Here is a 14,568-nt window from a genome sequence, read left to right on the forward strand (position 1 = left end):
TGGGAGTCAATCTGCTGTCCAGTTCCCCATCCCACGCGTCCAAATGACAGCCCAATAATTTGGGCTGCATATATATAAGGCTATTTGATTTTCAAATGAGAGTGGGCAGGGTTGACCCTTGCTAATAGCCAAGGCACAGCAGTAGACTTAATATCACAGATGCATAAGCACAGCCATCGCCATCTGAGGGAGATGGAGGAGAATAAAACGTGATGGAGGGGGGGGGCAGAGTTGGGCGATTGAAAGAAAAAAAACATGGTTGATGAAAAAAAGCGAAAAGAAATAAGAAAAAAAAATACAAAGGAGATGATAAGGAAAATGAGAAAAGGACACTCTCCTTTTGATGCATGTATAAATCAGCCCCCTTTCCTCTTCTTCTTCTTTTCCCTTCATCCCTCCCTCCTTCCACCACCTCCCTCATTTAATTCCCCCCACCCCTCATTTCCCGGCCATGGTGTTGCCAAGAGGATCATGGGTAATGAGATGGCCTATCTGTGGCTCCCCAAGGGAGAGATAGAAAAAGAGAGAGACAATGGGAGAACGAGACAGTCAGAGACAAAACAAAGAGAGTGGGTAAGAATGGAGGGAGTGAAAAAGTGGGAGACAACGTCAGAAAGCGTCACCTTCTATCTCTGTTCTCATTCTCTGTATGTCCCACTAACAAAGCGCTATATCCAAATGTCTCTCCTCCCTCTCTCCATCCATCTCTATCGTAAAAAAGTTGAGCATTTTATAAGCCTACGAGTTCAAAAGAGAGCGTGAGGAGGGAAAAAAATGAAAAGAAAAACAGAGATATGGAAATGTGCAGTGGACCCCGGATGTCCATTTCCGCTTGAATTATGACGGAAAGCTGGACAGACAGACAGGGGTGGGGTGGTGGTGGCTGAGGACAGTTAAAGATTCATTCGGACAGCCATCTGAGAAACAGGTGCCATGGCCTATGAGACAGAGAGTGTGTGTGTGTGTACATGTGTGTGTGTGTGGTCCTTGACCATGCCACATTGACCATGAACATTCTCAAATTCTAATGACCCAGGGGCAAGCACAGCCCAGTTCTAAACCTCAAAGCTCTGTGGACACACACACACACAAACACACATGCTCACTACAAACTAAACCCCCTACTTAGCCCTGCAGCACTTGTGAATGGCAATGACAGATTTACTCCTGTCTCCATGTGTATTAAGGCCAGTGTTTGTTATTAAAAATCATAACGAAGCCATACATCATCATACTCGATGCTAAGGCAAACATGAGCCAGGCCAGCTATGGACACGCTATGCCAAGGCAACATTTAATGCAGAGCTTACCTCACAGGGGGCTAACGTACAAACGCTACATTAAAACATCTTCCATTTTGTTTTTTAAAGTGTTTCCAGGGGATAAAGATTTGCACTTGGCAGCTGTGATAATACTAATGTATGGTTCTATGCACACTTTTACACACTAACATACATTTGTATCATGAGAGATAATGTGAAAAAAAACACCCCGTGCGGTAGACTGTCAGAAGCAAACCAATCAGATTTCCTAAGTTTCCTCTCCAATAAGCAGCAAGGCGTGGACCTCCGCTTTTTCCATATAAGGCGTATGACTTCCTGCGCCACCTGCTGTGCCCTGGACACCAGATGACTTGATGTCCATATGCTGTTAATGTCATTTGCCTCTTGCAGTTTCAAAGTCTGGGAAAAAAAACGCTTTCAAACTCTCAATTCCCCTTAGAAGTACTCCATTGCTGCTACAAAGCAGCCATAAAATCTCCTGAATATGCTTTTTGTTTGTATCTTCAAATGCTTTCCCATGCCATAAAGATATTCTGTCTTTCCAAAAAAACAGATGGTAAAGTCGTCAACACTCGGATCTTTTATGTGCCCGGCCAAGCTACCTCCATCCCCATGTGCTTTTCACCTCTGCCAATACATAAAAGGAGAGGTGTTTTTCTGGTCAAATAAAGAAATGATTTTTTTTCCCTCTGCCTCTGCTCTGCTGCTCTATGCTTTCTTTCGGCCTCTCTCTGCTTTAATACCACATGTCCAAGGGTAAAATAGTGGGATTTCTGCCAGAGGCATTAAAAGCGTCATCTGTGGAACAGATTTGTTGAGGCCTGTGGGGTAGGCGGGTGGGTGGGTAGATGAGGTACAGGGGTGTATGGGTGCACGGAGGGGGCATTCGGATGACTCTCGCTTGCCTGCACAAACCTACAACTTTACTCCTCTGCTTTACTTATGTTTCTTGGAAAGCAAAATGAGATCTAAATTAGGAAAGCCTCTTTGTTATATTTCTGAGCTGTTGATTGATTGTACTTTTTGGTTTGTACATTTAATCATAACTGATATAAATAGCTATATTTGCACGATTACATAGCTGCCAGTGTTCAACTATTTGCCTATTGCCTCATTTTAAATCAACAACTGCCAAGAGTAGCTCAACACTCTAAAATGTAGGCCCACAGGCATACACAAAGACACACACACACACACACACACACACACACACACACACACACACACACACACACACACACACACACACACACACACACACACACACACACACCGATGCTTAAGTCTTCCTCTGACAGTAAGGAGAATCTGATTAGTGTGGGCTAATCAAGCTGATCCTATAGGTTAGCTATATGTGGGCCAATGTGCAAGCAGCACTGTTGTTAAGAATTCATATATTGTAAATATTTCAGTGCAATTAGTGAACAATCCCTGAGGATAGACATCTCCAACTCATCCCATGCCAAGTTCAGCCTGGCCAAATTGCCGACCAATCCTATGTCAATACGTACATCCTGTTTAAGTCAACTACGACTGTTTTAAATAACCTTAAGAATGCCAGTGTGCTTAATCCACTCAAGGCTTGGAACTGTAAGTAAGAATCAGACACAGATTTCTGAATAAATGCAATTCCTTTAAGATCACTGTGTAATGCAGGAACATCTTTCACCAAAAAAAGATTGAAATTATGTGTGGGTCTATGGAGTAAGACACACTTTATAAATGTAATGTTGCAGATTCCCATTTTATCTTAGTTTCTTGCATCGATGTGGACTTGAGTCACATCATGACTTGCATTCGAGTCAGACTCGAGCCACAAATGTGATGACTCCAGACTTTGACAAAATCAAAAAAGACTTGCAACTCGACTTGGACTTTAACACCAATGACTTTTGACTTAACTTGGACTTAAGCCTTTAGACTTGAAAATACTTGATACCTTCCCCCAAGCCTAGAGATTAAAAAGTATTTGACTTGACTCGCGACTTGGCTCTCTTGACTTGGGAGTTGACTCGGGACTTGATTGAAAATACTTGAGTCTTACTTGGGACATGCAAAACCTTGACCAAACACTTCTGGTTTTACATCTTTTGAATAGATGTAAAATTTACTGCTGAAATTTTACATCTATTCCAAAAAATAAATCATACTTTGAGAATGAGACTAAATAATTGTGAGCAAGCTTATTATTATAATACAAAAGTGTCCGGACAAGTAATACAATTTTAGTTGTATATTTTACTTTAAAAAAAATCAATAGAACACATTTGTATATCCTCTTACTACTGTTGTCTCTACATTTAAGGCACAACATACACACCCACACACGGATACACAAACAAACACCTCCCACTGCCAAATGTTGCGTACAGTAGTAAAGAAACCTCATTAATGTAATGCACTTGATCCTACAGGACAGTAGGTCGAGGCTTCTGAAATGTAACAGCATCTAATTAAGCTGAAGGAGACATCTGACAAACTAAATCACCTTAAATACATTGGAGAGAAGAAAGATGCCAGATATTGGTTGTGTTGGAATTTCTTTGCAGGAACTGTGTATTGCTCAGATAGTGAAGTGTTTAATTAGTTAAGTTGTATGAGTTCACTGCTCTGCTGGGCAACTAGTTTGGTAACGTTATGACAAGTCACGACTACATATTCCCAAGCAAAAAAAGGTTCCCCTATCGTGTTTGTCTGCTGAAGAACTGTGTGAATGTGTACATAAATGATCACATGAACGTCTGTTTGATGAAATCTATTTAATAAAATAAACTTATATATGTGTATACTTTCACAACAAAGTAGTAGAAGTAATAGTTTTTACATTAATTAAAAATAAAAATATTATATACAAATATGTGTATAATGTTTGTTTCTTTAAGTTATCAATAGAATGTGATCTACTTTAAATGTTTAAACTGAAGTTGTTATCGACTCTGTCCTACTATGAAAGCACATTCTTGAATTATTCCAGAATTATTTACAGCTGGGAAAAAACAAGCTGAACGGACAGCTGAAGATAATCAAAACTTTCAAACATTTTAAACTTGCTGACAGTACGTGACTTGTGTATAATTAATAGTATCAGTAGTGCCAGCTGGTCATATACCCATATCCGATGGAAATCATCCCGGGTGCTCTACCAGTGACCTTTTCTATCTCGGTCATTCCATTCTCATGGGAAACTTATATCCATGTGACAGTGCAGTTAACAGGATGGGGCAAATTCTTTGTAAACAAAAACATGTGCTTTTTTTGAAAAAGCTGACCTTAAAATGAATGGTGTTCCCCTGAGTTGCATACCAGTAAGAATGCTATTATAGCTTTATATTATATATAATGTCAGTCTGACAAAAATAATAATGTGTTTTTACCTTATAGAGGCGGATGGCAGCTTCATGCCTCTGGTTGGTGGCATGTAGTCTCAGTTTGTCCACGCTGTTGCTGTAGTAGTCACAGGCATTGCACTTGAGGTGCACAGGGTTGCCAATGGCCACACACTTTAATCTCCACTGGTTGGCTTTGCCTCCCTCCTTGATGTGGGCCACCAGCTGGTGCTTCTGCATGTGCTTGTCTGTCTTGCAGTGCAGCTGAAAGTTGGCCTTAAGCTGGGTGTTGTAGCTGCAGAGCTTGCACTGGTAGACGTCGCCAACCACGCAGCGCCACTCCTCTTCGGGCAAAGAACGCTCGGCACTGACGTGGGCGTTGAGAGCCTCCAGGTTGTCCGTGGAGTAGCAGTTGCACACAGCACACTGGTAGAGGCGCAGTGAGGGGTCGTTGATAGGTGGAGACAAGGAGGAGAGGGAGGGGTCGGATGAGGACATACCCCCCATTCCACCAGAGGACACCAGGGATAGATCGTCTGCCATCAGTTGACCACTGGCAAGACGCAACTCCGCTGATAGGTCACTATTCACTGTGGAGAAAATGAGTGAGAAAGCAGGTTAGACAGCAAAGAGGAATGCCAAAAGGTGTTTAAAACCTAGGGATCTCATAAGGATTACATACATGGAAGCATAGAAGTATAATATGTCAGATAGAAGGCAGGCAGTATGTACAGAAAGAAGATTGATACAAAAAAAACAAAGAGGTATGACAGAAAGACAAAGCTCGGATGAAAATGAAAGGCTGGCATGCATAGGGAGGGATAAAAGAGAGAGAAAAAGAGAAAAAAGCTCTTTTAATGAAATTAAGTGTGGAGAGAAAAGTGAGTCCTCGATGCAGGCCTCTCTCACACAAAAGGATTTGATAAAATAAAGCCTCACAGAGGGCTAGGGCTCCTTACAAAGTCTCGTCTATAAAAAAAACCCTAATAGGATTGAATCAGGATCAATTACAATCATCCTTTTCAACTTGCTAACTCGCTCATCAGGTAGCTTTAATTACTGCGCTCAGCAATGGTGGGACAACGGTTTTAGGGCTCCAGGCTTTTCTCACATCCACGCAGAGATTTGAAAAGCTGATCAATGCATTGTACAAGTTTTCTCTTTCTTCTGCCCGCCCACCCTGAAAAAAAAAGAAATCTGCCATTCATAGAAATGTAATTAACTCTTTCGTTTGATCCCTTCATTGTCTCTCGATGCATGCTACCAAAGCTAATCATGTCATTTTTCAGATAATATCTCAACACTGTGTTTGGGAGCACAGAGGATCTAACAATTATGAATCATTTGACTTTCTTTTTTTCTTTTCTGCTTTTTTCACAGTGTAATCCCCCAATTAGTGGATGACCAGATGAGTGTTTGTGTGGCGGTGTGTGCTGGTTTAAAAAAAACGTTTACCTGAATGAGATGTTAAATGTAAGATGGAATTCAAAATGTGTCTATCTAAATAGTGTCTATGCATGTCACCATGTATATTCATCCTTCATGTATGTGTGCATGTTTGTTTGAGTTGAATTAATAAATATCCTGCTCACACCATCTAAACCTATGTACAGCTGTGCTCACTATGGGGAGCTGTCTGTTATCAGTGTAATTCACTGAGAGTACATCTGCTGGCTGGGCTGTGACCTCCACACTAGAAGAGGGAGTGGGTGTGTAACACTACAGGGTCATTGTTAAATCTCTCTCACTCCTACGGGAATCCGCTTCCTGCTGTGTGAGAGTGTGTGTATATGAGTGTGAGTCCTCTCCAGGGTGAGCAAAGGTGGGGTGGGCTGTGTATGGGGAGGGATTAGGCTGACTTAAGAAAATTACAAATGAAAGATTAAGAATAATTCTCATGTGGCTTCTCATAATCATTTTTTAATCAGTGAGAAGGGTCAAAGAAAGGAGACAATGACAGAGGGACAATATGAGAGCAGAGATATGAGGGAGAGAAAAAGAGAAGAGGGTGTGGAGAGGGGGGCAAGGTAAAAAGGATGGGAGCAGAAAAAGAAAAGGTTAGAGGGAATGAAGAAAAATGAAGAGCAACAAAGGAAAGGCGCGGAGAATACCCAGATGGCATCAGATATATGAGACAAAACACATAGAAATGACAGTGAAAGTTGAGCAGAAGAAACTTTTAAAAAAAAGAAGCTTGAGGGCAAATAAATCAAAAAGCCAAATAATTTGTCTCACCCTCAGCAGAAATAAAGAACGTTTTAATTGATTATGAGGTAAAACTAATATTTAATTTCAATTCTGGTATCACTCACCTAGACCAGATCCAAGAGCTGCTGCGGTTGCAGGATCTAGCTGGAACGGGTTAATCATCATCTGAGCTTCTGGGCCACTGCTGCCTGCTGGACTCTCCAGTTTTACACCTGCCAGGCCCATGTTTTGAGCCAGGTAGTATTGGTAGAGCTCTGCCTCAGCTGGGGCCAGGCCCATATGGAGGCTGTGTTGGATCTGCTTCATGTTCTGCTGCAGCAGCATCATGTTGTGCATGTGTTTCTCGCTAGTCATATGGATTCGCAAGTTCCGTGCAACATTGGTCTCATAGTCACACACCTGTTGAAAGCAAGATGGGATACATTTTACTTTTAAGGGCGTCTGACTATGCTAGTTTCTTCATCAAAGCATTGTTTTACACTTCAAATAAAATTATAATTCACTATATAATTAAATGTCATTAAAACACAAATATACTACATATTATATTACATTCAAAATGGGCATTGAAAACAACTAAAGCAAAAACAACAGCAAAATCTTAATATCTAATCCACAGAAAAACATAAGATGCAAGCATTTTAGTAATGCAGTCCTAATGATGAATTTATTTTGGTTCTACAATATTTGGAGATAATGCTAGAATGTGTGAACAATTCTGTATTATATTAACTAGAAATCAGATGATGTGCCCAAGAAAAATAATAGACATAGCGACGCTAATGGAAATAACTGGCTTATTGTTTAGACATTGAAAGAAGCAAATTGGTATGTAGCTACCACAGCGCTACAATGACACTGTTGTTTCATTACCTCACAGCGCCAAGTGGGCTTCTGTTTGGGCTTTGATGGCGAGGGTGCACCGCAGCCTCCACCGAGGCTGGCACTGGGTACAGGATTGGCATGGGTATGGTTGTGGTTGTATTGTACCTCGGTGCCACCGTTCTGGATCGTTTGTACGTTGTTCAAATGCTTGTCTGACTGCATGTGGATGCTTAGGTTGCCTTTGGTGGTGGTTGAGTAGTTGCATACCTAAAAGGGAAGAATTAATACAGGGTATGATATGCATACTATGGTTGTATATTGCATATATATTGCAAAGAATTATGGTATACTGTTTCTATTAGCATATGTCCACAAAACAGAGTGATTCGTTTTTGTTAAATCAAGGATCGAAGTTGGCTTATCCAATTAAAAACAAAATTATGGTAAATTGAAATTTTTTTAAAGACGAGTATAAACAGAAGTCCATAGAAATAAAAATAAGATAGACAGACCTCACAGCGGAAAGGCTTGTATCCACAGGTATAGCTTTCGCCTCTGGCTAAACGAGGGTGAGGCTGTCCTGTGCGGCAGTACGCACATGATCCACCAGACTCTGGATGTTTCTCCTTCATGTGGGCGTCCAGCGTCTGCTGGTACTTGTAGTGCCAGTTACACTTGGGACACTTCAGCGTCTTGCAGGAGTTCCGTGAATGCATCATTGTCATATGCCCTCCCAGAGACCGTGAAGATCCCAAGACCGTGTCACACTTGGGGCACTCCACCCCACTACCTGGGGACCCTTCACCTGGACCAGGGGTACCAGGTGTCCCTGGAGTTCCAGGCATGCTGGGATTTCCTGTGTGTTGATGCAGAGGTCCAGGACTCTCATCATCTCTGCGCAACATCATCATGTCAAGGGGGTGGAAGGATGGCGACGACCCATCCTGTCCTGTCAGAGCTTCAATGGTTGAGTCGTTGCTGCTCTCCCGCTCTCTGGCTGCTGCCAGGGCTGTGGACAGGCAGCTCTTCTCCATCTCCAGCTTCTCACAAGCAGGCAGGAAGGAAGAGGAGGTGGATGCAGGGCCTTTGCTGTCACTGTTTAACTTTAGCACACTGTTGGAAAGGGGGGAAATACTTTGGTTTAAGATAGGGAAATCTTTGCTACTGGTGCTGTCAGCCCGCTGGCCTTCCATCGCCATGGTCTGTTCCTCCTCCTCATCTGCCTCCATTTCTACTCCACCACCATTGGAGTAAGCATCCTCATCCTGCTCTGGACTTTCTCCTCCAGCTGCACTGGGCTCACGCTTGACATGCGGGTACTGGCTCAGGTCCGGCCCATTGGGTTGCAAAGTGCATGTGTCCCTAACGTGGCCCCTGCAGTCACTATCAGAGTTCTGACCTACCAGGTTGCCAACAGTGGCAGCAGCAGAACTCCCGCTGGGGGTTCTGTGGGCACCAGCCCCTCCCCCGAGGTTTGGGTTGGTCTCAGCCTTTGGCATGGTTTGGGTTCTGGGGATTTGGTCATTGGAGAAGCTGCTGGCACTACCCTTCAGGAAGGCAAAACCTGCCTGAAGGGAATCGGTACTCTCCCCACTACTGTGGAAAGCGTTCCACAAGCCGTGGAGCCCCGTGTCTGGCCCTAGGAAGTTGGCAGGTGTGGGAAATTGGGGTAGCACAGAGTTGGGGGGGTTTTTTGGTTCCAGAAAGCTTATAAGAGGTTCTTTGTCCTTGCCGATGCCCTGGATGATGGCAGAGACGTGCTTGTTGCTCAGCAGCTTCTGCTCCTGATCATTCAGGGTCATACGGTGGTCATGGACAGCATGTGTCACAAAGGAACGGCTGTAGCCAAAAGACAGCTTGCACAGGAAACACATCAGCACAGGCTTCCGCCGCCCATCGGCCACACAGCCCTCAAACTTGGACAAGTCCACATTGTTGGGGACATCTTTGGACACACAGGAGTTTTTGGCTGCACCATCCGCCTTCAGATAGTCTTTGTCATTCTTGTGGCGGAGGTCATAGACACGAAAACTGTGCAACACGGGACCAGTGCCCGCCAGCCCTCCAGCTGAGGTATTTGGGAAGGAGGGGTGGTCGGCCACTAGAGGGTTGTTCCCCAGGGATGAAGCGATGTGGAAAGTATTGATGATCTGGGGGTAGAAGGACATGGGTGCAGTGGGCTGCTCCAACCGCTCTCCCCCTGGGCTCAGGCCACTCTGTCCACTGCTGACCTGGGCATTGGGGAAGGTCTGGGGGGACAACAGGCCCCTGAATTCGAGAGGCCCAGAGTGCCCCCCCTGGTTGCCACACTGCTCTTTGGCATCCTCCAGGATGAAGGCAGAGCCATCGGGCTGGTAGATGATCTCGCCGCTCAGGTTCTCCACATCACTATCTTCTTCCATCTCGCTGTTCATTTCCCCTACTTCTGCAGAACCCACCTCACGCTCTCCTTCATCTTCACTCTCCTCCCCTAGCATCCCTTCAACCTCCTCACCCTCCTCATGACCTCCAGTGGTAGGCAGACGGGCGTTGGGGCAGTGGTGCTCCATGTATTTTTGTAAACTGGAGAAGGAACTAGAACATTCGTTGCAGGGGATCTCCTTTGCCGGTGCCACAGGAGATGTGGCAGGGGCAGAACAGTCCGAACCCAAAGCTGCTCCTCCTCCTCCTGGTAAAGTCCCGGTAACACTCCCTTTGTTACCGGTAGTAAAGCTTTCTCTCCGACTCTGTTCAGGTACAGGGTCGGTGGTTGCACTGACATTGGTGGGGGTAGAAGAGGACCTCAGCGGGCTCACAGCAGGCTCTCCAAGGCCATTCTCTGGCTCTCCAATGGCAGCAGGCGACAATTGGTTGTTGTTGGCGTTGTTGCTGTTGGCGACACTGGTCTCCATGGCAATGACGGAGTTGTCCTCAGCAGCAGCGTCCAGCCTCTGGCCACCATGTTCCTGCTGCCGTGATGACACCATAGGGGGAGAGTCACAAGTTGCCATGACGACCACTACATAGGGATCTCATCTCATCCAGCCTAACAGGGACCTGAGTTGGGAAAGACAACAGGGATTTAGTAAATGGTGTTCAACAGCAGATAATATTGGCTAATTCCAAATCACCGTTAACTTTGTTGCAATTAACTCCAACTCACTCTCACCCGACATTCGACCTAGTACTAACTGTGTTGTTGCCAGCCTCATTTGAATCAGATTGATTTCTCTAGCACAGGTTGGTGACTTCAATATCGCATATGCAACAAAACATCATGACAGTCATCTATCTCTGTATAGGCTACCACCTACCAGAAAAAAATGAAGTAGCTAGCACCATGACAACTTTTAAAAAGAGGAGAAAAACAATATTAACTGCTCCTGCTTGCATCTTTGTCTTATAACTGGCATACTGAGATTACTTGCCACAGGAAAAAACAACAACATCCTGAACAAAAGTTTCATCTCTTATTGGCCCCAGGAACCAGAGCTTGGAAACAAGGTAAATAAATGAATGACGTAGCTTTCACGACAGCCGGCAGTAGGGAAGTTTATAGGAATAACTCAATTGTCTAGTAAATAGACTCTTTGATCGACATACCACTGTACAACGCTGGAAGCAGTTTCGCCTCTGTTTTGTCCTGTTTGTGCCAATGCTATGTTAAAACATTATGATATCAGGCTAAAACCAGCTAGCGTTGCATATTCTCAAGTTGTGGACAAATCAACTAACACAGAGCTAACACTTATCAATCAAGATTATCAATCTTGAAATCTATCAAATAAAGTATAAGCAGAACAGTTAGTGTAGTCCTCTAAGAGGAAGGGTGAGTTGGAGTTAGAGGCGTCAGTCTTGGCATGTTCTCACCAGTCAGTCAGGCTAATTAGGGAACACTTATAAACCTATTAATGCCCTGAAGGTATGACTTTCTGTGGACAAGGCGAGTATGAAACTAGATAATGTCATGCAGTTAAGGAAAGTTAGAACTCATTTCCTAGACATTGGTGGAAATGAAAGAATAAGTAAGAGTATTTACATTAATAATATGTATATCTTTTAACATAGGAGCTATAGAGAGAAAGAGAGAGAGAGAGAGAGAGAGAGAGATAGGGAGAGGGAGAGGGAGAGATAGGGAGAGGGAGAAAGAGAATGAGCTTCCATGAAGAATGATGTTTGGAATACCAGTGAGATGTTATCAATCCTGGGTGGCTGCCCATCTCTCAACCCCTCACTACTTTAATCTCTTGGCTTTTCACAACAAGGCACGAATGCGAACGCAAAGGCACACACAAATGGATGCACACATTGTACAAAAAAAGCCTCCTAAGCCCACAAACTCACAGTCATTTAATTTTGTAATCATAGGCATAATTTCCCATCACCTAAATAGAACAAGAAAAAACAACTGAGACCAAGCAAAATGGGGAGAAAAAGAAAAACAGACTATAAGCTTGAGAACTGAAGCTTCAATGCTACGTAGAAGAAACTGCTTTCTTGCTCAGCTAAATGCAACAAATTAACTAGTTGTGCATGCCAGTTTTTTTCACTTGATACAGTACCAGCGCCTTTCAAATGCTTGCGTGTAAATGAGCTGGCATTAAAAGAAAGCTTTAAAGAGCCATGTCAACCTTTAACCCAATCCACCTGCTGCTTAATTCTCCCTCTCTTTTTCTACACTCCCTCTCTCTCACAACAAAGCTACAAAGCAATTAGAGGATTAATCTGCAACAATCCATGGCAAACAAAGCCAGTGGGAGGGACAGTAAAAGCGTGAGGAATGAAATCAAACATGTGTGTGAGTATGTTTGTGGGTGCATGTGTGTGTGCACGCGCTATAATCACGTCTAATCTGCCATATCCCAGAGATGATTCCATGGGGACTAGTGATAGATTAAAAGGGCTAAATTATGTGTTTTTTCTCTCTCTGTGTCTCACTCAGTTTCTGTCTCTCTATTCGGAAGATTAAAGAAAAATTCCCAAGGAGCAGAAAATGAATTCCACTGCTTATCTGCTCAGCATGGATATGGCAAAAGGCCGGAGGTAGACCTGTGACGTGTACATGACAAAGTCGCCTCATAAGGTAGGTATGTACAGTCAGGCAGGGTAAAGAGTAGTTCTAGTTCTTTTCACATTTTTATAACCATTTTAATGGAGTGCAAAATTGTCCGCCAAAAGTTTTTAACTTGAAAATGTGTGTAGTAAATCTTGTACATTTCTGTGACCAATATTTATCTTCACTGTCCTGATGCACTAAAATCTAATTCGATTTTTAGGCACAGATCCTGAAGATAGCAACGATGGTTTTCTACACCCCTATACACAAACAACACAAACACATCTGTCAACAGGTTAACTCACACTTGTAATTGCAAAGAAATTAGCAGCAATTTGCTCTGTGTTCTAGATGCAAGCAAGGAGTTGAAACAGGCCAAATATGTGTCATGCCACAAGAATGCATGGTATTAACACACACATACTGAGCCTGTTTCACCACAATTTTCTCAATTTTTGATATATCTGTGCAGTCTGTTTGGCAGATGAAGAAAACAAGATGACTTTGGCTGTAGGAAAAAATAAAGAAGATAAAGGTTTTGCCACATCCACTTACACTACAGCTCAGTTAGCTTTTTACTATAAATCCTTCATTACGCTCACCTCAGCACCAAAACAACACAGAGGGCTTTTTCCTGCAGTCAACCATACATATTTCAGTTTTCCACCAGTGTCCCTCTTACCAAGGTTTGTCTTTAATGTGATTGAGGGTAAAGCTGTTCAGAAGCAGTGGGTTTGAGAGCTAATGCGACACATACGACAGGATTTACTACTTGTCAGTGGTGTCATTTCACTGCTTATATGATTGGGGAGCAACCCCTTTGAATTGTAGCTCGGACATAAAACACTGAGGTTTATGAATTATGCATCTCCTAACACTTTAAGTATGGAATTATGTCTTATGGATAAACCAATGTGTTAAGCACTTGGCACTGAGATATCACCCCTAATGCTAGCAGGTTAGCAGCTGTTTACATGTGTGCTGCCTGCCAACAATAACGTAACTGTCCATTATTTTTTTTATCACTGATTTTAATTGAAGCCACAATCTTGACACTTGTACAGATCAGTATAATAACTTGTAATCAGCTGATTACCTGACATTTGTCTCTAGAATAAATACCTGCCTTGCTTCGTTTTGCCCCACTCCCCAGGCTTCGCACCTTTCACCACAGTAGTGCCCACTCCTGCTTCTTTTAAGACAGATCATGTTACTGCTAGCTAGGAAACCTTCCTCTCTCTCTATCTCTCCCCCACTGGCTTCCTTCGCTCTGCTAACCAACCACACTACTTTCATTTGAAAGAGAGCGATAGGTTTTTCCAGACTGCAGAAACAGTTCCCTTCTTTTAAAAGAAGAACAAAAGATACGGCCTCAGCCGCTCCTACCTCTGTTTTTTAATTAAGCATGTCCCCTTGCTTTCACACACATGCACACGGACACAGGCTCATACAAACACACACATACACAAACACACACATACACTGAGGTAATTAAAGTGGCAGATCAGATCCAGTGAAAGGCAAATAATAGCCCAGGAATGCCTGGTTTGGACACTGCTAGTTCTGATGGGAGAAAGGGACCAAGAGACTCTTTGGCCCATTGTTTTTCTCCCCCCTCCCCTCCTCTCTGCTCCATCTGCTTTTCAGTAGCTCCCTGAGAGACAGAGGCAGTCTAAAGCGGGGGATTTCTCCACTTTTCTTCCTCATGTTATCCAACTTTTCTCCTCTCTCTGACTCGGTTAAAAGCACTTCCGGTTTTCATAGGAGTTGGATCCTGTATCTTACAAAAGCTACCATGAAGGCCAAAACCTCCTTTGTTGTGGCCCCATGTTCAGTTGTAATAAATGTGCTGATAATACACAAAGTGTTACAGCAACATGTCCACAGTGCA

The 14,568-nt window shown here is 43.4% G+C and overlaps 1 protein-coding gene across 1 annotated transcript in view; it reads right to left on the reverse strand.

Moving 5' to 3' along the window:
* zfhx4 (zinc finger homeobox 4) overlaps positions 1 to 14,568 on the reverse strand; it is a 78,873-nt gene that overhangs the window by 48,409 nt on the left and 15,896 nt on the right. The window contains exons 2-5 of the mRNA XM_079181405.1: positions 8,155 to 10,678; positions 7,691 to 7,909; positions 6,922 to 7,216; positions 4,658 to 5,199 (exon numbers count right to left, since the gene is read on the reverse strand). Coding sequence (XP_079037531.1) covers positions 4,658 to 5,199; positions 6,922 to 7,216; positions 7,691 to 7,909; positions 8,155 to 10,632 — 3,534 coding nt within the window. The 5' untranslated portion in view covers positions 10,633 to 10,678. The remainder of the gene's footprint in view (positions 1 to 4,657; positions 5,200 to 6,921; positions 7,217 to 7,690; positions 7,910 to 8,154; positions 10,679 to 14,568) is intronic.

This window comes from Pholis gunnellus, assembly GCF_910591455.1.
Source record: "Pholis gunnellus genome assembly, chromosome: 20".
In the NCBI taxonomy this organism is placed as follows: domain Eukaryota; kingdom Metazoa; phylum Chordata; class Actinopteri; order Perciformes; family Pholidae; genus Pholis; species Pholis gunnellus.